The sequence below is a fragment of the Lingula anatina genome, chromosome 1 (genome assembly GCF_051362555.1).
Source record: "Lingula anatina isolate TDL-2025a chromosome 1, LinAna3.0, whole genome shotgun sequence".
NCBI lineage: Eukaryota > Metazoa > Brachiopoda > Lingulata > Lingulida > Lingulidae > Lingula > Lingula anatina.
Genome location: NC_141767.1, coordinates 13,137,204 through 13,162,629, shown reverse-complemented (window position 1 = coordinate 13,162,629; position 25,426 = coordinate 13,137,204). Strand labels below are relative to the sequence as shown.

General features: G+C 34.9%; 3 protein-coding genes across 8 annotated transcripts in view; 2 read left to right on the top strand and 1 right to left on the bottom strand.

Moving 5' to 3' along the window:
- LOC106171136 (3'-5' RNA helicase YTHDC2) overlaps positions 1 to 25,426 on the bottom strand; it is an 80,136-nt gene that overhangs the window by 14,647 nt on the left and 40,063 nt on the right. The window lies entirely within an intron of this gene.
- Positions 1,765 to 22,029, top strand: LOC106171162 (uncharacterized). 6 transcript variants are annotated; one of them, XM_086999752.1, is made up of 4 exons: positions 1,765 to 1,916; positions 15,241 to 16,223; positions 20,272 to 20,481; positions 20,971 to 22,029. In XM_086999752.1, the coding sequence occupies exons 2-4, from the start codon at positions 15,506 to 15,508 to the stop codon at positions 21,216 to 21,218; spliced, it is 1,176 nt and encodes a 391-aa protein (XP_086855878.1). In that variant the 5' UTR covers positions 1,765 to 1,916; positions 15,241 to 15,505; the 3' UTR covers positions 21,219 to 22,029. The 6 variants fall into 6 exon arrangements, with proteins under 6 accessions (XP_086855878.1, XP_086855877.1, XP_086855875.1 ...); XM_086999751.1 differs by lacking the exon at positions 1,765 to 1,916 and adding an exon at positions 2,660 to 2,810; XM_086999749.1 differs by lacking the exon at positions 1,765 to 1,916 and adding an exon at positions 6,596 to 6,822.
- LOC106171158 (uncharacterized) overlaps positions 23,985 to 25,426 on the top strand; it is a 34,475-nt gene continuing 33,033 nt past the window's right edge. Inside the window, exon 1 of the mRNA XM_013551324.2 lies at positions 23,985 to 24,171. The gene's annotated coding sequence lies outside the window, so the exon portion shown is untranslated. The remainder of the gene's footprint in view (positions 24,172 to 25,426) is intronic.

Below are 25,426 nucleotides of genomic sequence, written 5' to 3'. Positions count from 1 at the left end.
ATAAGAAGGTTGTTTTTTGAATAAATTAAGACTGCATATCTTTAACCTTTTTATGTTCCTAATTGAAAATTGATTTCAAGAACAAGACAATTATAAAAATACAAAAGAAAGTTGTATTTTATTTTTATTTTTTAAAAATCATACAGATAAAGATAATCACCACAGTTTGTATCAGTGATGGATAGCAAACAGGAAAACTAAAGATAAACCTGTACACCTTATAATGGACAGTTAGACAAAACTGATTCATTAACGCAACATATGCACACATTTAACAAAGCAAGGAGCCAAGGCATAAAGCCAAAAGTCTGCAGGTGGGGCAATTTTCTCCACTCTGATGGCAAGTTGCGCAAGCGGGTGTACTTAGATAAAAACATGTCAATTTTACTTTGATAAATGCTTACTTTGCATGTAAAACCTTTACCTGATTATCCCAGGTACAAAAAAATTAAGGTCAGCCTTGATATATTTATGACTGGAACCATCTTTCAACAATGAGCACAAATTCAAATCTTAGCGTCAGTCTACTTTTTTTCACATTTTAAATATTACTCAATGCCCAATACTTAAACACTGCTGTTTCTACCATTAATAAGCAACTGAAGAGTACATGTTACTAAAAATGCAAATGGCAGTTTCTTCAAATCCTTACTGTAATTCTTCCTCATTTTTTAAAGATTCAAACAGTTCTACTAACCTATGCATTCATACCTTAATGTGCTACTAAAAAAGTCAAGTAACAAAAATGTTAATTTTCTTCTTAATTATCTAATATCTTGTAAACCAAGGCCAATTTGTGCAGCAGGTTTTTTTTTTAGACCCCAATAGATATCATCAGTCTACATGGATCACCCAAACAGGGGCTCTCGCTAAGTGCAATCAGCTTAACTGGATGACACAGCTCCTCTTGTTTCCAATGTACTCATATAATCACCAGCCTTGCTGTATTTTATTGAATGCTATAAGGTGTCATTCAGTTAGGCTGATCACAGCCAGTGAGAGTCTAAGCAGAGTTTGGACTATCCATGTAGACCAATGATGTCTATAAGAATGGGGCCTTAGATCTAAGCCTTCCCTTGTCTCTTCAATGATTTTCTGTGTACTTTGAAACAAGTTTTAACAAAAAATCAGAGATGTCATTTTTTTCTCCACATACTCAGTGTTATCTCTCATATGGCTGACAAATTACATCTCATATCCCTTCCAAAATTAGAAAATGATTTAAAAGGTCAATAAAGCTTCCAAGGGAAAAACCAGGTGAGAAAGACAACTCTGCTTGTCCAGGTCATATCTGCACAGCAATCCAGCTTCTCTAGTAATGAATTACCAAGTGTAAGCAATCTTCCACTGTCATTCACATTAAGGTAAATATTCAAAAGTCTTTTTCATGTATGTATTCCCAATAAGTTGTCTCTTAATATCCGATACATCAATCACCCACTTCTCCATTCATAGAAACGTCTAACTTGATTTATTTAAGATGTCAGATGAATAAATAAACATAAAGGAGTTGTAAAGTATGTTATTTTGGCAAGACCAATGTATAAGCCCCCCCCCTCCCCCCTGCCCCCTAAATTCTAATATGGTTTAATATCCTCAAAAGCGTCTGTTATTAGTAACATCTATTTTGAACTCAGTATGAATGGTTTCTTTAAAATACATTTGACCTGTTTCCCTAAACTGTTCAAAAACCAGTTTGGTAATGCAACATTTCCTTAGATAAAAATGGGCTACATGGAAAGAATATATATCACTTACACATACAAGGAAGAGTTTTAGACCGAGTTCAAATCCTCTTGTTGCCTTCATGGTATTAGTTTCAGCCAACTTAACATCAAATCTTAAAATATAAGAAGAGGACATATGAAGAATTTAATTGAGAGAAATTCCTTAAATGAAAGTTTGATGATTATAAGGTAAGTCTGACCTGTTTGGCCCCCCCATCCTCCCCTGCTAGCCAAAACAACTTTACAAAGCACACACACACACACACATACATGTTACTGTACAGGAAGAAGAATGCAACTTGACAAAATCATATCAGGAAGGTGTTAAACAACTGGTTATCGCTCTCATGTGTCCCTTCTCGTGCATACACTTATTGCAAACACCTCACCACTAGATCAAGTTTAAAGCTGTATTTCTTTTCAGGTCATGCATGTTTGATAATCTGAGAATCTTTTTTGCCAACCTCTTCCAGGTTAATTTTGAAAGGTTTAGGTTATAACCCATAGAGAAGAACACAACCTGGTAATATATCAATGTTCCCAAAGCCAGCAAACAGAACAGTGATTAATCTCTTTATAAATTCCTGCATTTCTACATAATGGGGGTTGTACACTTTTTTTATAGAAAAACTTAACTAATTCAAACAACTTGAAATAAACATTTCAATCGGACTTCCTCTAAAATGTACCAGGGCCTGGTATCACACCAAGAAAACATTTGCTTCTAAATCAATCAATCAGTTAGGTATTTTTTTCAGAAGAATAAAAACTGACAATTTGGGGGTAAAAAAGTTAAATATTTCTATCAATTTCCTTCAGCCAAAATAAATCATGTATATCCACTGATAACAATTTAGTATCCTACTGAAAGCCAAGGGTCTTTCCTATGATAATAAATACCGGAGAGACACCAGTGTGAATACAGTATGCATATGACCTGAGTAGAGAGTTAAAGGTGACAGGGTGTGAGGGGACAGAATACCAATAGCTGACTTCTGTAGCTAGGTGACCAGGCAGACAGGTATACACACTGCTAAACTGGATCTTTACCTAGGCATGACCTAACATGATATAACAGCTCAGGTAAGATAATCTAACTGAAAGTTTTATTTCACTGTTCATTTATAGCCGCTGTTCTATAAACGTGCATGCTGCCAAAACAGTTAACAATACCATACTTTGAAATGAAGTTTCATATGGGCATGACATGTTTCTTCATTTTTAAAAAAATCTTACAAATGATATATATAGTGTCTCTTATAAGATGATCTTCAAAAAAAGTATTACGCTCTTTGATATCCATCTTGACATAAATATAGAATTACCTCCAAAAATATATATTGGTTAGATCATTTTAAATAATGCTATGCAATCTTTGTGCAACACAAATTTTCAACAAAAATGTGTGCAACGAGAATTTTCAACAAAATTTACTTCATACAATATAAAGTTCAAGAGGTGGAAAATGACATAAAAGCTTGAAATATTTAAAGAATAGCCACATGTGACACTAAGTGGATGCAGCTAGGGTAGTTTTCTCTTGCCATTCATTTGAAGGTGACATTTGAAGTAGTGTCTGGGTCCTTTATAAAGATGGACATTAATTTCAGTGTTTGCCTGCATCTATTAGGAGTTGATCACAGTGAACTATCCTGCCCCTGGCCTTAGTATCAGAGAGATCCTGCATTTCAATTGGTATCAACCTGGATTCTTTTGAACATTCTTCAAATTCCACTTTATTATTTTTTAACTTTATTTTAAAAAACTGCTGACCATCAGTGAAGAAAGAGAGGGAAGGGTGGGTGGGTTAGTGGAATGGGTTGGTAGACTTATAAACTAGTAGTTGTCTACTCAGACCTGTAAATTTAAAGTAATAAATGCAGCACAGTAGCACTTACATCAGGTTTATGTCGACAACTGGATATAAAAACAATAATTAAACATGGAGAATTTAAATTTAAATGAAACCATCATGCAATTAAATATAGTGAAGCACTCATGTACCATCAAACTTCTAATATATAGGACTATCTGACCAGGGAAGTATTGTGTATGCTTACAAATTTTCCTCTTTTTCTGCATCCATAAATACCAGTTTCTTTACCTTAGCAACATACTTTATGCTCTGTTTACCTGCAGATAACTGCAATTTAATTTGACTGAATCGATAGGAATGTCTGGTACTTTCTAGTTGTGAAAAACTGGCAATTTGCCATCATGTACACCTCAAGGATAAACTGGTCGCTAGACACATTCTTGCATTCATGCCCGTATCCCTGGGTGAAACTGTCACATGATGAAAAATAAATATGTTCAAAACAGCAGTATGTGTATTAAATTGACACATATCAAAAGAAACAATAGTTGGATGAGTATTGAGTGATCGGCAGAATAATATATATTTTAATTCAAAAGGTGTATGTGATATTGCCATGAATAAAAATATTCTTTCTTTCTTTACATCTACAGTATAAACAGAAAAAAATCTTGTTAATAAACTACCTTTTACTTTTGTAAAGGAACCCTAAATTGAGTATCGATGCATTATTTATTATTTCATTTTTTGCTAGTTAAATGTGAGTGTTAATATGTCAGTAAAACAAGTGTGCTTTTTTGCCAGTTCCCAAGACTATAAATGTGGACACCTGGTCTGCATGGCAAGGACATATTAAATTGTGGTCAGTTTGGTCAATGTGGCATGAATTGTTCCTTATTTTTCAAAACACTTCATAAATAATCACCATAAAACAACTATTTTCATCCTTTTTTATCCTACTACTCAAAGGTCATTATTTTAACTCCTGAATTTATAACCCAGTACTGATATTGCAGTTTTATATTTACATTATAAAACCACCCCCCATAATCACCATTTTGAGACAATGCAAAATCACAGGTGACAGGTAAGCAGACATATCAAATCACTGAATATTTATCCCTTTTTTCATTAATCACAGACATTTATAAACTAAGGAAACCACTGGGGCCAGCTTGGGCAGGATGCAAATAAAGAATTGCCACAAGCAAATATGATCTGACTGCTACCTGGAGCTGGAGGGGACCTAATCCAATTCTCCTATCTCAAACAAACTAAGAAGAAACTTGCAACATTTTGACAACTGTATTATTTTTCTGCGCAGGGTCATTCAAGTTTAAGGCTGACAAAGAAGATGGTTTTGACCTTTACCACTAAAAGCTATTAGCCATGTTTGAACAGATAAGGTTACGGCAATAAATTTATCTGAACATAAAAAAGAAAAAGCTTTGTATTTCCTAAGCATAAAATCAGCCTCTGCTTCCATAGCTAAACAACTGAAAAATCTGATGTTATTATCCCAAAGGCACTTTAGAGTACAAAAACATCTTTACAGCATTTTAAATTTGGCCCAGGTTATTTAATCAGAAAATGAACTTTTTCATTACAGTGTAAGAGCTAGATTAACATTTGTGATGAAATTGGACATGACACCAAGCAAACAACTACATTTTAAGATACTATTTGGGAAAAAAATTTTGGCATTTAATCTACCAGCATATCCTTAAATCCCGATGAAATAAACATAATATTATATATCCATAAGGGTAATATCTTTAATATTGTAACCCACTGCAAGATGAAACACTTTTGAAACATAGCCACTGAACCAAAAAGAGATGTCTTCAATTTTGTTCCCTTCACAACTTTCAAAATGGATCCCTAATCCCCCTGTTTGTACAGGTATTACATGGGGGCCAGTTCAATGAGTCAGTTTACCATGTAAAAGTATTTGATTTCATTTGAAATGATACTGTATTGCTAGGCCATCTACCACATGGAAAGTCATGTTCTGGATGGATGACAACATTGAGCAGTGGTGTCTGTAGGTGGTCAAACAATGACTAAGGACTTGACACCCGCTTCAGTTCTATCTTGTTTTTTTTTTTATTTCACTTTTTCAATGATCTGCAGTATGATGTGCTAGGGTGAGAAACCAAGGTGGTATCTTTAAACGTAAAAAAAAAGTTGTGTAGAGAAAGTGGAGATAAGTTTACAAGGAAGTTGCAGTGTAAAATAAAATAATAAAAATTAAAGCCAATCTATGAAGAACCCATTTTCCTATATGTTTTTGCAGTTTAGTTAAGAAATGGAGTTCAGGAATTAGTTAATAAATTGGATCCTCTTTAACTCTCCCTCTCTCTCTCCCTCTCTTCCTTTCTCTCTCTTCCCACCCCCTCAGATGTTGCACAAGCCAAAATATTATCATAGATTTTCATTTTCAAACATTATTACAAGTCCCTGTAGAAATCTGATCCAATACAATCTATTTCACAACATACGGAAATATTTAATTTGTTTTTCATTAGTGAGAAGCCAAATTCGATTTATCCATTTAATTATTTACCTCCTGCAAGCCAAATAGCATAAGCAAAAATATACAGAAATAAGAGTCTTCTATTCTCTAATGTCCCTTGGGTATTTCCAACTATTTACATGTATTTGTAAAAATAAATTCCTTTTAAGACACAAAGCACTTGGCCTGGTTGCCCAATTCAGCTCAGGCCAAATTTCCCATGATGGTGCCGACTTGGTGAGCGCATGATTTTTTCCCTCCTCCAAATTCTGAACATCAGTCAAAGGCATCAAAACTCTCTCATTCATACATCCTGCCAGTCAACTAAACAAATCAAAGGAACCAATTTTCAACACAAAAAAGTGTTTTGAGAAAACACAATTCCTTTAATTATGCCCTTTAGGTAACCAAAACTTGCTAATGCTTTCAACAGATTTTCTCCTAAGGCAATTCAGTAAGCCCCCTCTGATAAAAAGTCCCTGCTCCATCTCACTTCTCTCCATTATTTCAATCTGTTGTGACCCCCGGGTGTGTATTGCATACTAATGGGAACAGAGACAGTTAAGCAATGACAATACAGGAGTCATAAGGTTTCATCTACAGCACATAACTTTAGACAACACTACAAAAGGCAGCCGTCCTGACTGAATACGCTCAGTTGCACCAGACTTTATAAATTGTTGTGACTGCATTCAGCCGGGGACCAGAATGGCTGTGAACTGTGCTGTTTCGGGAGTGATGGCTTCATAACTTCCATCTTCTAGGTAGGTTGAAATAATAACCTCATTACTTCTGACAATCAACCGAATATACAGTAGTCAAGGTAACAGCAATAACTGGGTGGTTTGTTGAAATCATTAGTCATTTGGCTATTGTTTCTTTTGATATGTGTCAATTTAATTTGGATATTGTCACCAGCCTCAAGCTATCGGGTTAGAGTGGTGACAAATCGGCCAAAGGCTCACCTGGTTGACAATGCTGCAAAGGTTTGGAATCATTTCATATTTGGTGTATTATACTTTACACTAATGCTTCAATATTTTCACTAGACTCAGAAGTTATGATTATGACCTTGAGTGAAACTCTGACAACTCCTTGTTTTTTGAAGCTTGCCAAAAAGAAATGAGTCACAAATTGAAGTTATGGGCAATGAAGCAAATAATCAGCAAGCAATATCTAAGTCATGCTAAGAACATTATTTGATATCTCCAGAAATTCAAATGTAAAAAAAAACTTTTTTTCATTAGCATATCATTTTCATAATAAGTATGTCTCGACTGCTTTTAAAGCATTCACTGGTAATGAGCATGAGAGAGAGCTTGATATTTAAGCAAATATCAACAGTTTATATACCTTCTTTAAAATGGATGCAGTAAAAGCTTTAAATGAATAAGAGTCAACAAAATAAAAGTAAATGCAAAAGCTTTTGCAATATTGATTTTGAACAATTTGTCTAGAAGAAAGCTTTCTAGTGCAATATGTCACCAAAGTTTAAACCAACACAACCGAAGTTCCCTTTTATCCCAAATATCATTCTCAAAGTGTAGTGGTGAAAAAAAGAATTCTTGATGGGATTATCTTTAATTTTGGGGAACAAAACCCTTGAGGTACCAGGGACTTCTACACAGCAGTCTTTATCAAAAGACCAACCTAGAATGAATATTATCTGTAAAGAATTACTTTCAGTCACTTGACTCTGAAGTACTTAGTTTACTGACCATGGCTAATCAGGAATCAAGAGATCCTGCCTGAGACAGACACCCCTCTGTGTAAGTTCCCCTTTTCAAAGGCAGTCAAGGTAATGTGTAGACGGTTCTCAAATACACACCTACAAAAGTGGTGGTCACTTTTTGGTATCATGTGGTCAAACATTTGACCAACCACTGCCACTCATCATTATAGGTAGAGCCCAATATATCACACACTGTTGTAGTGTCACTGATGGAGCTTCAATCTACTCGATTACTGAAGGCATTACTATTGCTTGCTCTGATCTATATATTCTTTTTTTAAAAAAAATCCAATCCATTCTCCCAATTCCTGAGCTCCAACTGCCAATCGTTATCCCAGTAGGGTTCTTTCTAAATAATATTCTGAATTAGACCCATTTCAAAAGCCCAGCAATCAAAAAACATTTTCTAAACAAAATTAAACAGTCAACTGGAAGTGTAGGTTTCTAACCTATGTTATATATTTTTCCATGTTGCACTCAGTGCACATGCAGCCAAGGGGTATGTTTTTTAACTGACTGGCTTTTTTTTTTTTTGTAAGCAATTGACACAAGACATGACTACTTAAATTTTTGTGACCTAGGGCAGTCGCACACAGGGAAACAAGTTACAGAATGAAAACAGTATACAATCTAAGGCTGTATTCTCAGAGCTTTTAGATCGATCTATTCCCGCGGGGAGTCTCACTAGATTACTGTCAGATAATCCGGCTTAATGTCCGTCCCGCCTACTACAAGCTGTAAGGGGGTAATTAACTTTCGTGTCCGCCCGGCTGACAGCTATTTAGCGTGAACCCCCAGGGAGTTAGGTCGATCTAAAGTAGATCGATCTAATCTCTGGAAATGGGGTCTAAAAGGTGAATAAAGTAAGTGTTTTTTAAACAAACTTTTCTTTACCACTTTTCATGATATCCCCTGCATACATATTACATTTCTTTACAATTAAAGAGAACCAAACAATAAAGATACATACTCTGTCTACATGAAAAGATAAATGTACAATAAACTTTAAAAAATTATCTTAAATCTAGTGTGCCTACAATGAGCTGATGAAGTTGTACATGTAAAGGGAGGGCGTCTGCTTATAATGTTAACCTTTCCAAACACTCACCCCCTGACCCTTTAACTTAAAAAAAATCTTCTCCATCTTCAAACCAACATACTGGAACAATTTTGAGGAAAATGAATGCTTCTGCCATTTGTAGCATGAACTGTTAAAAGGATTACCCAGAAAGTAGCTTTGTACAAACTTCTGGTAAAAAGATTACTTTGTAACTATATACAGAGGCATGTCTGTAGAGACTGAAGTGATTTGGTGATCATTACAGGTAAATGTATAAAAAAAACTGAGCAGACATTTCTAGTCCCATTCAGCTAGACCCTGGTCTTGTTACTTCATCAATGGCAAAATGTCCTTTTTCAACCCAACAAAAAGAATAAAGAAATGGATTTAACACTTGTTTAAGTTTACTTTCATGTATGTTTATATAGCAATGTTTTTACAGGGGAACACATACAACTTGAGCATTTCAAGCACCCCTCCCTGTTGTTTATTAAAAGAGTGGAAAATTCTTACAAAATATAGTACGCGAAATATAAACATGGTAACCTAAAAGTTCACAGCAGTCAAAGTTTGTTGGAAAAATGACATTCACTAGCAAAGAAGGTAAGAATGGCCTGTATGTTTTTAGATACAGTTGCATTGATACTCTGTATCTTGATTTTTCTTTTTTTTTTGGCACCATGTCTATCAAACAAGATGATTCAATTAACAATTTACAGGGACAAAACATTAGGAAAACCTGTTCTTTTTGGTGATCATAGACAAGTTTGCTTCTACAAATTCATAACATTCAAAAGAAATTTTTTCAGTGTGCAAAAAGTAATAATACCCATGGTTTTTATACATGAGTTAAGCTATCAAAAACTAGATTAGATTCAAAGACCTCAGTACTCTGTGAGTGATTTATCACAGTCAATCCGTCGTGAAATGACAGAAGTGTCAGGTCCTCCTCCTGCTTAGCTGACGTCTGGCACACAGGGATGAATGATGTTTAGATCACAGAGGTTATAATATGGAACTGTGACAGACAGTTACATGAACTTATTAAAAGATGCCATAAATATATTACATTTCACATACCTGGATTTGTTACATAAGGGATCAAAGGTTTTATTTAAGAAAAAACTCACTTGCACAACAGAGGTTTTTACTGGTAAAACTGTAACATGATCTCACATGACTTTATTCAACTGAAGGGAGAAGGAATTTTTTGTGAATAAATTCCCTATTTAAATCCATTGCTGAATTGCCCTCAAAGATATCAAGTTGAACTATAAAAAGCCAAATGAACTGAAGTTATAGGCAATTCAGTACATTAGTTAATAAATGAGTAAATCAATAAATCATTACATAATCTTTTATTGGTATCAATTTATAACATTTCAGGACTTGTTTTGGCCTCCAAGGTCTTTAATAGGTTTGCACCAAAAGAACTTGGTGACAAAAAAGTCTTGTTGACGACACTGCTAAAAATTCTTTCACGCTGATGATTGACCTTTGCTATCACAATGACAAGAAAGGAAGAGATTTATGTGCTAACATGTAACCGTTGTTGCCACTTTTTCTGAAGACTGATATTTTAACAAATCAACTACATGGGACTGGATAACTTAAATGAATAACTTAATAAGCACAGTTATCATTCAATCACATATCAAGTAAGGAAACAACCATAAGAAATTAACTGTATCCACATGAAACTTAAAATCCCTATACCTTAACTCCAGTAAAAAATATGTTCATACACATATATGATGAACATCGGTGAATTTACTTGACATATTGCACTTATATAGAACACCATTTACTTTAAACCACGAGTTTTCTACAGGGTTAGAGGACAATGGAACCACTAGAGCAGTCTTGGCAAAATTAATTTGTGGTAGCTTGTTTATAAAATTTGGCACTAAACTGAAAAGAACATTTGACAGATCATGTTTTAGCCTCTGGCACAAGCCAAAGTGTATCACACATTACACTGATCAAGGCATTAAAATCAGGATCTGAAGTGACACAAGCTATGTTACCTCAATTTGGACAGAGTACTCGTCTGTTGACAGTTTCTGTCAAAAAGATCATTGTCAAAGCAACTTATTTGCCAATATCAAAATTCAAAGGGCTTGATCTTATTAAGCAATGGAAGTCTGAAATTTGGACCCTTGCGTCAGTTTTCATCTGAGTCTGCATGGAAGGATCCAACTTTCTCTCAGTCTCAGGAGAAATTGCTATATCTATATCTATATCTATATTCATGCATGGCTAATGACACCTATTTCAAACTGTAATACAAGGTATTATGTTCCGGGCAAGTTTCAAAGAAAGTAGAAAATAAAGATATCTATTTACATGCTGTCTTTGGGTGTGCAGGTTGAAGTGAAGTAGAAAACTTTGAAGGTGAAACAAATATTTCATCCTCTTAGATGAACTCATAAACCAAGTGGAAGAAAAAAATTCTAGTAGATGATTTGGGATAAATATCGTGTCATCATTTAAACTTGGTTAAGATATGTTCTAATTTCATGAATGTCTTTGAAATTAATTATAAGCATATTTTAGAGTTAAGAATTACTTTTTATTAACCACTATTTGTAATAGATATTCTATTTCTTGCCTGGGGCAACTTTTCACATTGCAATACAAGCACCCAGTTCATCTACAGGGAAACTATGTAATATATCTTTGATACTAAAGGTAGCAAGTACATGTACAATAAAGTCTGAGTTATGTGCTGTTATGCTGCAGCCATTCCCAGTGCTGAATGTACACAAATCTTGTGCTTAGGTTTACAAATTAGTCTCTGCAGGAAATGGGCCCATCAATACTGGGAGGATGCTGTAATGTGTTCTCTACCAATCCACTGTGTAATTTCTTATTACCTGTGCTCTCTTTTTTTTTCCCTCTTGTATACATTTATAAGCATGAAGCTACTTAATCATGGTAATATTTTCTTTTCATTCTCTCTTTTTACGTTTTTATTCTATTTGAAACTCGCTTTTTCACTCTTTATGTGAACCAAAGGTTATTTAGTCTATGCTTTATTTAACACCTTATTTTTCATGCAGGTGCCACAGCCCATTGTCAAAGGGGGGAAAAAAAAAGGTTGAATTCCATCATATGCAGCAGTCATTTGTTCCGAGCCAGGAAAGCTTTCTCTACAACATCTAATGGTTCAGTACACTTAATTGCAATGGTCACTCAAAGAGCAAATTTGTTGCACATGGTCAAGATGGTTTTAATTTTCAACATTTTTTTTAAAAACCAAACAACTAAAATAACAGGTAGCATTTTTTTAAAAATGTTTTCTGCAGTAAAACTCAGAATGACTAAAATTCCTTTTTGATTTGACTGGCCATCTGTAAATGTATTTTTGACAGTCTCTAGATGACGATCAAACACTTTTTAACATATGGGCCTAGAGATAAGCATGGGGAAAAAGCATATGGCCAGGGGAAATCAAGCATTCCGAAACTGGTTAATACTACCTGAAGAAGTAAATCACATAATCCCACGTAATGCAAATTACAGGAGCTACTGTAAAATATAGTTATCTGGAAGAAAATCATAGGTGTTATTGCCATTTTATTCTATGAGGGGAGGCATAAAGGGCAGAGAAATAGCATAAAAGCAATATGATAACATCATACAAATAAATTGTTTGCTTTTTGGTAACAAACACTGGAGTTGGCCTAAGATCTTCAAGTTCAACTCACTTTAAAATGAAAGCAAAGTTCCTTGGTGAGATCACCTTTTAGACATATAACTGATATGATTAAATTCTACACTGTCACCGTGCACACACGGAGCACACTGTTAGAACACTTGACATCTCGACTTGGGTCTTCAAGGCCGGAATGCCAAGATTAAAATCAGCACCGAATTCATTTTAAAACAGATGCAAATGCCATGGACTTTATAGCAAATATGTAGGCGGAGAATAGAAAGGTGTGTTCACGGAGCTCACTTCTGTCTGGCTAGAGCATCTTATGATCAATTTCAGCTTGGAGTTACCGCATGTGCTCGTCACAGTGAGTTCCCAGGTGCACACACATATATATATACATTATACAGGATCTGTTGGGGTAGCATTTGAGTTGCTGGCTACGGCTTACTCTATTCCTATCACTGAATGGGAATAACTACATATACTTTCAAGTAAAATACATTGTGCAAACAACAAGGACCAGCAACAAAGAGAGCCTTTTTTCTTAAGAGGACACTTGAAAACGGTAAGCTTTTTGAGGGCCAAAACTTCAGCTTATTTATGTTTCAGTGTGGATATTACTGAAAATGATAGGTGTGTCTCATTGTCATAGGAAATGAGGGGTGAAGAATGCAAAAAGGGAGGAACTTCTAAACAGAAAAATTTCACTGCTGAGTAATTATTTCATTTTGTCAGGGGTTCTTCCTCTAATTTTTCACCTAATCTTAAGTGTTTCAGGAAATGTTAGTGTTAAGTGTCTCCTTTTATGAAGTCTCTTTACACTTTAGAAGGCTGTTATTCCTACTGATCAGAAGAAGGCCTATGAATTGTTTAATTCTTCCGTCAAGATCTTCCTTGATGTTTTCTTCACTAGGTCCTTTATCATTTCTAAGATAATGTTTTTCATTATTTCAATTAATGCCCAGATTTAATCATATACCAAGAATGTTAAGCATGCTTAGGATTTAAATTATTTAAAACAATAATTACCAATGATGAATGTCTTTGATCCTCCTGACAATTTTAAATCAAGTTGTGGGTGTGAACCAAAAACTTCATGTGTGAGCCACAAACCCACTTCAACCTTTTTAGTAATTTTAACTGCTGGTCAGTTTTGAAGGAGCTCATTTGAGCTAGAAAATGAAAAAAGTGCCACACAGGGCAAAAAAGAAAAAAAATCATTTCATTTCAATGTTTTGACTTCAAACCAGTCCAGTTACTGAAGGTGAGTAAGAGAAAAAAAAATACTTAGACTAGATACATATACAGGGACTTTGTGGATAACTCATGCTATAAAAAACGATGCAGTGGTAACCCTGGTAAATTTCCACAACAAAGTAAAACGAGACAAGATAAACAGTGAACTTCTGGCAAATGACACCATATGGGACTATTTAACAGACATTGTTGTGAAAATCAAGAAACCATTTGGTAATTATATCACAGGAAAATATATAGTATCCACTGTAACACACCTTTAACAGCCTGGGAATGAAGAAGACCTTTGACATTAAGTGCTTCTGTCTAAGCTGAGACACTTAAAAATATTACATCACACCAGTCAGTTTGTCTACAGGTGAAATTAATCAAATTTTTCTTCCTGAAAAAAACAAACAAACCATCTTTACAGTGACAAAACACTGTTGTTAAGAGGCATTTTTCAAAATCAGTATTGAGAACAAAGTAGCATCTAAAGGACTGCAAGGAAGGTATCACCAAGTACGTGATCAACTTTTAAAGGTTCATTCTTCTTTTGAGATTTCACTACTGTACTGGCAGGAGTGTCAGGTGATGAAGTATGTGTCACAGGGTTCTTCAATTATTTGGGACGACGACGGTCTCACCTGGATAACTGTGGGGCTTTCAGTTGTCTGCTCAGCTAGCTGAGAATATTGAAATACTGATACAGAGGTGACATTGTTGTAATTGCTTCGTTCAATGTAAATACTGCTTTCACTGGGTTGTGAAAATCAGAGATGATCATGTTCCTAGAGGACTGAACTTAATAACTTTCTAACCAAGTTGTTATAGGTATTTTTTTTTTAATCATTTGTCTGAAGAGCATGGGATCATTTTGAGAAGAGTGGGCTCTTTATATAATGTTGCTTCACCTTTACATGTAATGCTCACACATAAATGCACATGTATGCACACGAGCATGTGCTCTTACTAGGAAAGTGTTTATAATTCAGTAAATTCTGATTTCAACCAGATGCCCCTTCATTTCCATCCATTATTATTATTATCATCAATATATATATTTTTTTTTGGGGGGGGGGAGAGAGAACAAAAGTAGATTTAATGTTCATGAACAATATCATAGGTGGTAGTGGGAAAGACTGATGAACAGCCATCCATGAAGGTATATTTTTAAGTTCATTATATTCCAAGTACATCATCCTATACGTATTTCACAACCTGACACCAGAGCTTTTACCATATGCACAGAGGCATACTAATGTACACATCTAGTGTTATCAGGTATTTTATCCTTGTAGTGTACGTGCCACAGGGGACAGTACTTGTACGTGTAGCCAGATATAGCATATCTGTAACTGTAACATTATAAGGTTAATCATAAGAGTTCACTTTCTAAATTTCTGAGACTTCAGTCTTATTGTTTTGTGGTGGTCTCTATTTTAAAACATTTTTCAGGTAATTCATTTCACATTATTATTCTTCTCTTGCAGCAAGCCACCCAGAGAGCACGCTACAGAAATGCGTATGATTGTGTGGGTCCCATGTTTTATGGCATCCTAATCACAGCTACCTAGGACATGTAACACATACACAACTCAGTGGTGATAAGATTTACAGCAACATTGTCAAGCAGCAGTAGCTACACAGCAGTCTGGATATAGGAACAGTAGCTAGAACATATACAGCACACTGAGAAATAAGTCCTCATTCTCTTTTACTGTGATATAATAACCAGCACCAAAATAATCAGAGACCATGGAATACCTGACAATACTGATCAGCATATGTATTTGCCTGCCTGCTACAACTCTCGCCCAATCCTACAGCAGGGCTGACAATGAGGCCCTGCCTAAAAAGAGGGGACACCAGGAAAAACTTAACCAGCTGAACTCCCTGATGAGGTTCCAGGGAGACCAGTGCAGTATGCTGCTAAATGTCCAAGATTTTCTGTTGGATTTGTACAACGATAACCGGAGATACAAGAAAAAGACTGCCAAGTTACAGAAAACAGTGGACAAAATGGCCAATGAGATGAAACAGCTGAGAGAGATTGTCGATCAGCTACGCAGTGGGAAGATGAACATTGGTGGGAGATCACAGGCAGACAGTGGCTACCTGTACGACCAGTCACCAACTAGTGTTCGCAGTGGGCAAGATACCTCCCAGATCATGCGTATTGTACACGAAATGACTGACCACAGTCGCAACATGACGCACGCCATGCTCAGTCGTACTGAACATAAATACCGTGTCTTGGAAAGAAAGATGGACAACCTTCAGGAGATTTCTCGTCAAGAGGCGAACAGGTTTAGGTCTAAGGAAGCCGAGATTAGAAAAATGAGAGAAGAGAATCATAAGAAAGCCAGGGAGCTGGTGAAGCAACAGGATACTATAGTAGACATGGAGAAGAGAATCCATTGGCTGGAAAGCACAGCAAACCGTGGCAACGACATAGCCATTTCTCGTGGGGATTGTAAGTATAACTGGAGTTCAGATCACTACATTTTAATAATAGAACAATCTTACATTATTTCATTATTACTTTAATTTTGCTGGTGAAAAAAATTAGCACTACATCACAAGGGTTCTACAGCTTGTTTGTGAAGAAACTGGTGCTTCAAAAAGTTATGTATTAAAAGATGTACTCTCCACAGGTAATTAAGGTTTATTTTAAAATTAAACATCCTCGATAAAGAAGTCAGTTGGCTTTCAAACTTACATTTGATCTTATTAAATCTGTTCAATCCTGATTCAATCTCATTTATTGGGGGGGGGGGGGGGGGGGGGGGGGGGGGCTACCTTATGGCAATCCTGACTGTTAGACTTATCATTCAAAACTTCCAACACCATCAAGACCAGGTCTTTAATCCCTGCTTCATCTTTTGTGCACTTAATTGTTTAGTGAGGGGACAGCCAGTACAATTTTCATAAAGGTCTCTCCCTTCCAGAAGTGAGCATTCTACCAGTAGATCAATCCCACTGGAGGTTATACGTAAACTGAACAATATCTGGCAGTAATGTAGCCATAGAACAACAAAATGTTCATTGATATAATACAGCCTTAGTGTCTTAAGCTGTTATTTTTCAAACAAAATTTATAAGATAATATCACAGCTACTTTATTACCAATGTCACAATGACAACATATGCCACACATAATTGAGCTGACTTTCTTGTGTCTATAAGATTTTAAAAGAAATGGGTTAAAATCCAAGTTTCTGGCCAATTATTTTACCGTTTCTTACTGCTTCAGACTACAGTTTTGTCAACTAAGTCACTACATTGTGCACAGAGGTAATTTTCACATGTGCTTTATACACTATTTTAAGTTGACACGGTGATTCACAGGGAGGTGAAAAATAATGAGTTTAAAAATCTGAGAGTTTGTTCTTTCCTCCTTGGTAAGCACTTTGTTCTAAAGTCAACACAAAGAGTCTAAAGTTTCAATCTTCACACACTTATATTTGGTTTTGAAATCTGATGGTATATTGACTAAATACTGTAACATGATTCAATAATATTTAAAGTTCCAAGTCTTTCTCACTTGATCATGTATATGATCAAAAGAAACATTCAAACAAAGATGAATGTGAAAAAGAGGATGGAAATATACACATTATTTATTAAGGTATCAGCAAGGCACACATTCCATCACTTAGAAAATAAATTATTTCTGGTGTAGTAAAGTAAAGACAAGTTAATTGGGCAACTACTTGATGGTATATTTGATGTGCTATACCTGGGATAGCCCCAGACATAGAGCAGGCTATTGAACCAGTTTTGACAAATGGTCCTTATTAGCATCATGAAAACTTTATACCATGTGTGCTAAACGCCAGGGTCAGGGGTCTTAGAACACTTTTCATCATGTTATCTTTTTTATTGCTTCCCTATCAATAAATGTGACAGTTGCAAATTCTGTGCAAGAGAAAATACAATTACCATCTAAAATACATTAAGAGCAAATACAAGCAAATCAACTTTAATAACTACAAATGTGTACTTGTATTTAAAAAAAAACAAAACAAACAAACAAACAAACAAACAAACAAACAAACAAAAAAAATACAATTCTCGAAGTAAGGAGAAAAAACATTTTATTTACTCCTTTTTTGTTTCAAAAACCCCATCCTTTGATCTTTTTCACCATCATTATTCAACATTGCCCCTCAAATCATTTCCCTCTAACACCACGAGTGTATACAACTGAGGAACTCTTGTGTGCTTAGATTGTCTGCTGTAAGAGTTCCCCAGTGCATGGGGGCAAATTAGTCATTTACCCAAGCCAACAGAAGTCCATATTTAGTCTAGAAATCCAGTTTGCGACTGAAGGTTATACATTAACCATACAATGATGGGTGAGGGAAAGACTTCTTTCAGGCTAAGACTTGCTTATTTTAGTCACGCGCTGCCTGGTGGTGTGTCTTCAGCCAGCAATGCCTTTTTTGCCCTGTGACACAGAGCGTCAATCAAACACCTCCTTGGTTCTTGTTCATTGCCTCAACACTGCTGGGCTGCAGATTGTAGTTCTTGATGTCTTGACACCCAAGTTTCATAGGTTTAGTTTCAACTAACAGCATTTTTTTCCCAGTCACACTCAAAATGGCAGGAGTCTAACCATAAAAAATAAGGTTCAATTTTTCACCTTAACATGCATTTTGGGATAACAACAATGTCTGCACGCAATTTTCTCCACTGCTTTGCCTATGTCTTTTTTTTTTTTTTTTTTTTGAATAAGTGGTCCATAAAAACCTCACAAAATTAGATTTTGAAATTAAAAAAAAAATCTTTTTAAATACAGAACAGCATATTTACAGCTACTTTGTAGATAAATTTTCCTGATAAGGATATGCCAAGTATTACTGCAAATCACTGATGACTGACACCATGAAAAACACCCTGGTATGCAAGCTGACTCCTTCTGGCATTGTCCTCCCTTCACCTTCAAATCCCCCATAGAAAAGTTAAGAAAAGAAACAAATTAGAAAGAAATGGACACAGGGTTTTCATTACAGATAGTATTTCGAAACTCCCCTATCTCTCTGTCCTAAGGCTAATTGTCCAGACTGTCACCAACCTCAGCTAATACTTGACTTTTAACTGCTGGATATCACATCACATCCTTTTACTGGGAGATATGGTGTGTTATACTTCTATCTGCATGTCTATTTTACATTTTCAAGCATAATGTTAATGTACACTAGAAGCTCAATCGAAGATACAACATATTTACAAATTCTCTACTTTTTTCTTTCTTTCTTGCAGTTTTCAAATCTTTTTGTCCAGTCATCTTTTAAAAGTTCTTTGTGACACATCTCATTCAGAAAGACAGCAGGGGGGATTGATTTATCAGTGTTTTCCATTTATCTTACAAACATTAATGCAATATGAATCCAAATTAGCAAGTCTTGGAGCAGTATTTTCTCCCATAGATAAAATGAGTACAAGCTTGTTAAATGCATAAAGGATAATTCACAATTCTTTTCCAACCCATTTAGGGGTATTATTCAACAAATGACAAGTTGAAAAAGTTTAAAAGGCAACAAAAGAAGGTAACTGTTTCAAAGGAAAAGAAGCAAAGAAGCTGCTGTAATTGTTTAAAATATCAAATTTTCTCCTACCTACTAGAAGTATTAATCAACTGACCACAAAATAAGCACTAGTATTTATCATAGGCTTTCCAGACAACTTCTCAAAATACATTAGCTCCATCACTGGCCCATAGTGATAGGCATCTTAAATGCCAAACTCTCATTAAATCTGCCTGTGTGCCATTAAAAAAGGTAAACACCATTGGGAGTTGAGTTAAAAAAGAAACCCATTGAAGTTAATACCTGTTTGATCAACTCATCCTCATTTCATTTCTATAAAGAAAGCTTAAGGTAGGATGATCATTGCGTTGAAAAATGAGAATCAGAAACCCAGTGACACAATTAAGAACTACAGAACTTTTTTCATTGGAGGACACTGGCATGGTGTGACACCTGGTCAGTTGAACAGATAGATACACAGAAGAGAGAGAGAGAGAGCACAGAAATAAGCAATTCTATTTCAGAAATGTCTATCTCTCATGCAAAAAAGTGGCAAAAATGGAATTTACTTTCCAAAATAATCACTGCAGCTCTACAGAGTTGATGTGTTTTGAAAACATCCACAATCAAATGAACAGGTTACCAAAGGCCAAACAAGCAGCAACTCCTTCAAAATATTTAGCTGTGGAACCTGCTCATTATAAACATAAAATTGGTCTTTCATGTTCTTTCCCTTGGCATTTACCTCAGTTTTCAAAGCGTTATACTGGGATTTTTGGCTGAATTGAATTAAAACTTGGATAATTGAGTACTAAAACTCGCATATATTGAAAATATGCCAAAGCTGTAAAACAGCCCTCACAAGTTCTATTGATCAATAAAATCTGAATTTTCATTTATTTTAATCATTTATTTTAACTATCCTTTGTATCATGCCATTGTAAAACATCCACTTCTATAAATGAAAGTTTTTTTTATCTCTGAACACAGCAAAACCTAACCTCCGGTCACTATTTCTAGCTGCATGTCCCGAGGGTTTCTTGCGCTACGCCCGCTCCTGCTACAGGTTTGGGAACACCACAGTGACATGGCTGAAGGCTGAGGAGACATGCCAGAGCCTGGACCCCAGGGCACACCTGGTGGGAGTGGAGTCCAAGGAGGAAAATGACTTCCTGATAGCATACAGGAAATACAATGCAGGTAATAGAGATGAATAGATTTGTTTGCATTAACAGAGAGTTTGGTAAAGCAGATATTCTTTTGTGTATTTATTCTTTATTTATTTTATTTTACTAGTGTGATGTTATCAATTTTATATTGAAGATGTAACTGATTTTAACAAATTGCTAAGTAAAAGATATGCTATTTGTCTTTGGTTAAAAGATAACATCTCCAGAAATGCTGCATCTGTGCTTTCATATGCTGACAACATATTCTGACTACTGTTTCCTTTTGTGACTTGGCATTAGTCCATTAATGATGTCATAAATACTGTTTGTATCTATTTATTCTAGTTACCAAAACCTCTGTATCTAGGGACACTATATTTAACAATAACTGAGCAGATTACCAATTATCTCTTCTTATATCAAACACCCTGTTACACATATCTTCAACTTTAAATGCATTTTATAAATATAGTCAATCTTTCATAAAAATATAATGACTTCATATAAATTTTTTTTCAAGAAAAATGGAGCAGCTCCTTCTTCTGGTCTGGAGGCAATGATCTCCACAATGAAGGGACCTGGACCTGGGTGGGGACTGGGAAACCTCTGACCTTCACCTTCTGGCTCCCCGGGGAACCCAACTCATTCCACCAGCACCAGGACTGTATGTACTTCACCGGAGATGGCGAACATCGCTGGGATGACTGGAACTGCCACTCACTGAAGATTAACTACGTCTGTGAGATAATATTAGAAGGGACAAACTAAAAGCCTTGGCTCCTTTTTTATTTCCATTTTAATCTATTAATTTCAATTTCGTCATTTTAAAAAGACTAGATCTGGTTTTTGATCAGATTGTCTAAAATGTCTTAATTTACTGGGGTAATCTGCTCAAACAACTATTTACTTGTTACATCATAGAGAAATTTCAAAGAAATATCACAAGGGAATGTGACATTTTCTGGAAAAAAGTACATATAAATGAGAAATATTACTAATCTCTAATAACACTGCTGCAATTTTTCATTACTAATCATATAAAGATGTTATACAATAATATCAATGCAAAAATGTAAACAGTATCTCAATACAGAGATCAAGCATAAATAATAATAAATATGTGAAGTATCTGAAATTCTGGCAGAATTTCAATCAACTGAAGAAATTTAACTTGACTATAATTCAGTGGAAATGGTTACATTCAGAGTGAATCCATGTTGAGTCCAGAATCAGAAAGCAAGCCAAATAACTAACTGCCTATACTTTTATTTTGTGCATATAACAATATTAAGTTATTATTAAGAAACAAGTTCTATATACATATATCATATAAAGCAGATAACCATACAAGGGTTTTAAATATCAACATAATGTAATGTTTTTTTTTTTTTGTAAATAGCTTTTTTTACTGTTCATCAAGCTTATTGCAGAACAATATGCTGCTACTATAAGAGAAAGTTCTATCTGATGGGCATAATTACTTTTTTATCTGATGTGTGTCCCCAAGTTTTATTTTGTTATCAATTTTGTAAAAGCTTTGTGTTTCATTAAAAAATATAACTATTATGTTATCATAACCGCTACTGAATTGTTTTATTTTATATTTCACAGAGATTCTGTGTTTGCTGTGCTCACCTTGTTGGCACATCCAAACACAATCAAGGATTCATTCTCAACACAACCACATCAAACACAATGAAAAACTCTGGGGTTTTTGGGTGTATTTCCCCATATGGGATAGCTCTGCAGTTCAACTGAATAGGGAGGGGGAGACGATTTTAAGACAGTGTGTAAGAGATTGTAGTAATTTTTCATAAAAAGTGTCAAGTGCCCCTAAATCATCTCCTACTAGAAACCCTGCAGCATGTTTGTCACAAAAACAGAAACAAAGATGATGTCTTCTCTGCTGGAAGCAATATATCACAATGAACACTGAATACAACTTTGAAATGAAAACTTTTTTCAAACCATCTTCTTTAATAAAATAATTGTGACCAACCCGAATTAGATAGAGAAAAACCTTGGAGCTTAATTTTATGTGCACAGGTGATAAAATAACATGTAACACAACACCTCATGTAATCTGACTCACATATGTGTCTACACACACCAGTACACACATACACAGAACCATGCACTTACCTACACGTTTTAAACAGACTGCCTTTCCTAGTGAATTTAGTGCAATTTACTCAGTTTAAACGTGTCCAATGTCATCCTGGTAAGGAATAAATCTAAATTTTTTTATTCATATTCTTCACAAATGTCTTATCTTCATTTTGTCTATTGTAACCTGACTAGGTGATTTTAATATACTGTTATTTGTCTTAAATATAGAAGAAATGAAAAAAAAAAAAAAAAAGAAAGAAAGAAAGAAAAGAAAAAAATATTAAAAACCTTTCTACCACTGTAGACAGAGGGACATAGATTAGATTTCTGAGTCAATCAGTATATATCTTCAGATACACCTTAAATTTCTCTAGTTTCTCCTCTTACAGGGCAAATTTTACATAATAAGAAGAAGAAGGAAAAAGAGAGTTTATAAAGGTTATTTACTGAGCCTCCTGTAGCTAAATCGAGACTTGAGACTGTTGTCTGACCATGTAATTTGAAGTGAGACACCCATAACACACTCATAACTAATATGATTACCATGTCCTGCTCATGATGTGCAGCTGTTGATACATTAACAATACCAATTGCTAATTCTACATTATGGTAAATGAAAAAGGAAAAAATGTACACTTTGCTCAGTTCATTATGAAAAAAATAGTAACACAATATCCTTATGCCAGCTGTTTTTGACAGGGTAACAACTGTCACAGTATTAATAAATCTTAATATAAATATTACATTACTTCAATGTTGACCTGTGTACTTATATCAAATAAATGGCATAATCTGTAACAAAATATCCTTACCAAAAACAAACAAAAAACATTACTTTGATTTTTGAATAAAAAATTTGATATTTCAAATTGTGCTGTGTAGGTATTTGCAAAGTTCATTAAAATGTTACTCTTTGAACTAAATATCTTCTATATATTGCCATCAGATAACAGCATGTCCTAGCTCCCCCAGTACAGTTAATGGGAATGTATTTAAAATGTTTTCCACCCTCAAGTTCTCTACTGCATTCTGACACCAGTTTCACCAATTTTAGCAAACTATAAGAAAGCTGCATCTAAGCTCGAGTGAGAGAGTGTAAGATAATTGCCTGAATGATTGAAAGTTACATGGCATCCAGACATACCATGTAATTAATTCTAACCTGATAAAAAAGATACCAGAGTGAAGAGCACCCCGTGTGACATATACCTATTATACCTTTTGACATCTGAGGCACATTATTGTAAGAAAACACTTGTAAGAAAACACTGCCATGGCAATTACCTCATACACCGCAAAATATCCAAATAGCAACAACACTTTCATGGATTAACACAGATATATAACAACAAATTTTCTTTTCAAATTCAAAATTCTTTATATCCTTATGAACCATATTAACATGCAAATTCAAAGAGTAGGCTCCAATCAGCAGTCTCCTCTCTCTCACTGGTGATGGCAAAGGTTTTCTGTTTAGTTTGGGCATTTAATAGGAAAATATAAGCTGGTGTGAAAGAGCACTTTCTTAGAGAAGATTTCAGAAGGGACAAACTAATAGCTACCAGACGTGTTGATACTTCAAAAACCCTGAAGATTCCAGAGCAACTAACAAGTGAGTAGTGTAAGCAATATGAAAAACATGTTTTAATGAATAGGTCATGCATGAAATGTGACAGTGAGCATGAATTCATTTTGGTTATATAATGATGTAACTAATCAATCTCTCTCTTTCTTTTCTCCCTCCTTCCATCCTATTCTTGCCCTACTAGACCTGCTCTTCACCATCAAGTTGGTATTCTGTTACATCTATCACATGTAAAAAAGCAAGGGTAAACATTTTCATCTTGCAGCCGGATCTTTTCAAACGAAATGTTTCAATTCTTTTACTAACATCTTCAATGAGCAGTAACTAAACATAATCTCAAACACAAACACACACGATGAATCCAAGCTTTCTTTTTAAATGCCAAGAAAAGACTTTACAATAATTAGATTAAATAAAAAGCCTATAAAATAAATCTAAAGTTGTAACTGAAGTATTAAGGCCATTACAATTGTGTATTTTTCCTATGTCTATTCTGTCTCCTGGTGGGGCCTCTCACAAATTCTGATAGTGAAATGATCAGTGAAGGGAATGGTGATTTGATGGACTTAAAGTTGCAAACCTTTTAGTGAAAATCAATGGGCCAGACAAATGTCTCCTTTTTCAAATCAAGCAACATCCGATTTTAATCCATTGTTCGCCACGTTGCTATTTTGAAAGACACCAGATATGTCATTTCATTCTATATTTTAATCAGGGGAAAGCAAGTTTAGGAAGATGATCATTCCTGCTTTTAAACACTAAAGAATTAATTAAAAGGCCAAAACCTTTTGAAGTACTCTTTAAATAATCATCACTTAAATGTCTATAGTCCCTGACAACATTGGATTCCAATGAGACCTGTTACTGTCTTGGGTGACAACTTAAACAATCGCAAATGAAATGCTCAGCATGAAACATTCCGCATGTTTGATCATCTAATAGGAATCGAAGATCACACAAGTCAATTTAAAGATCCAGATTCTTTCTAAATACAAGAAGTACAGATTAAGAGAGGAATTGGTCACATCACTGGGAATATACCACCAGCCCAAAACTGTATATTTATTGGGAAAAGACCATAGTGATAGGAAGCTAACTAGTGCACAATCAAAGCCAAATGTTGACATTTTATAAAATAGTAAACCTCAGGGTCACAATTCAATATATAAATTTTAATTTTTTCAAAACACTTTTTATTCAGATGTTATAGTACCTACAACTCAATCTCTTGTGATTTAGGAGATATTCAGCCAATTAATGTTATGCACTGTACCATGACAAT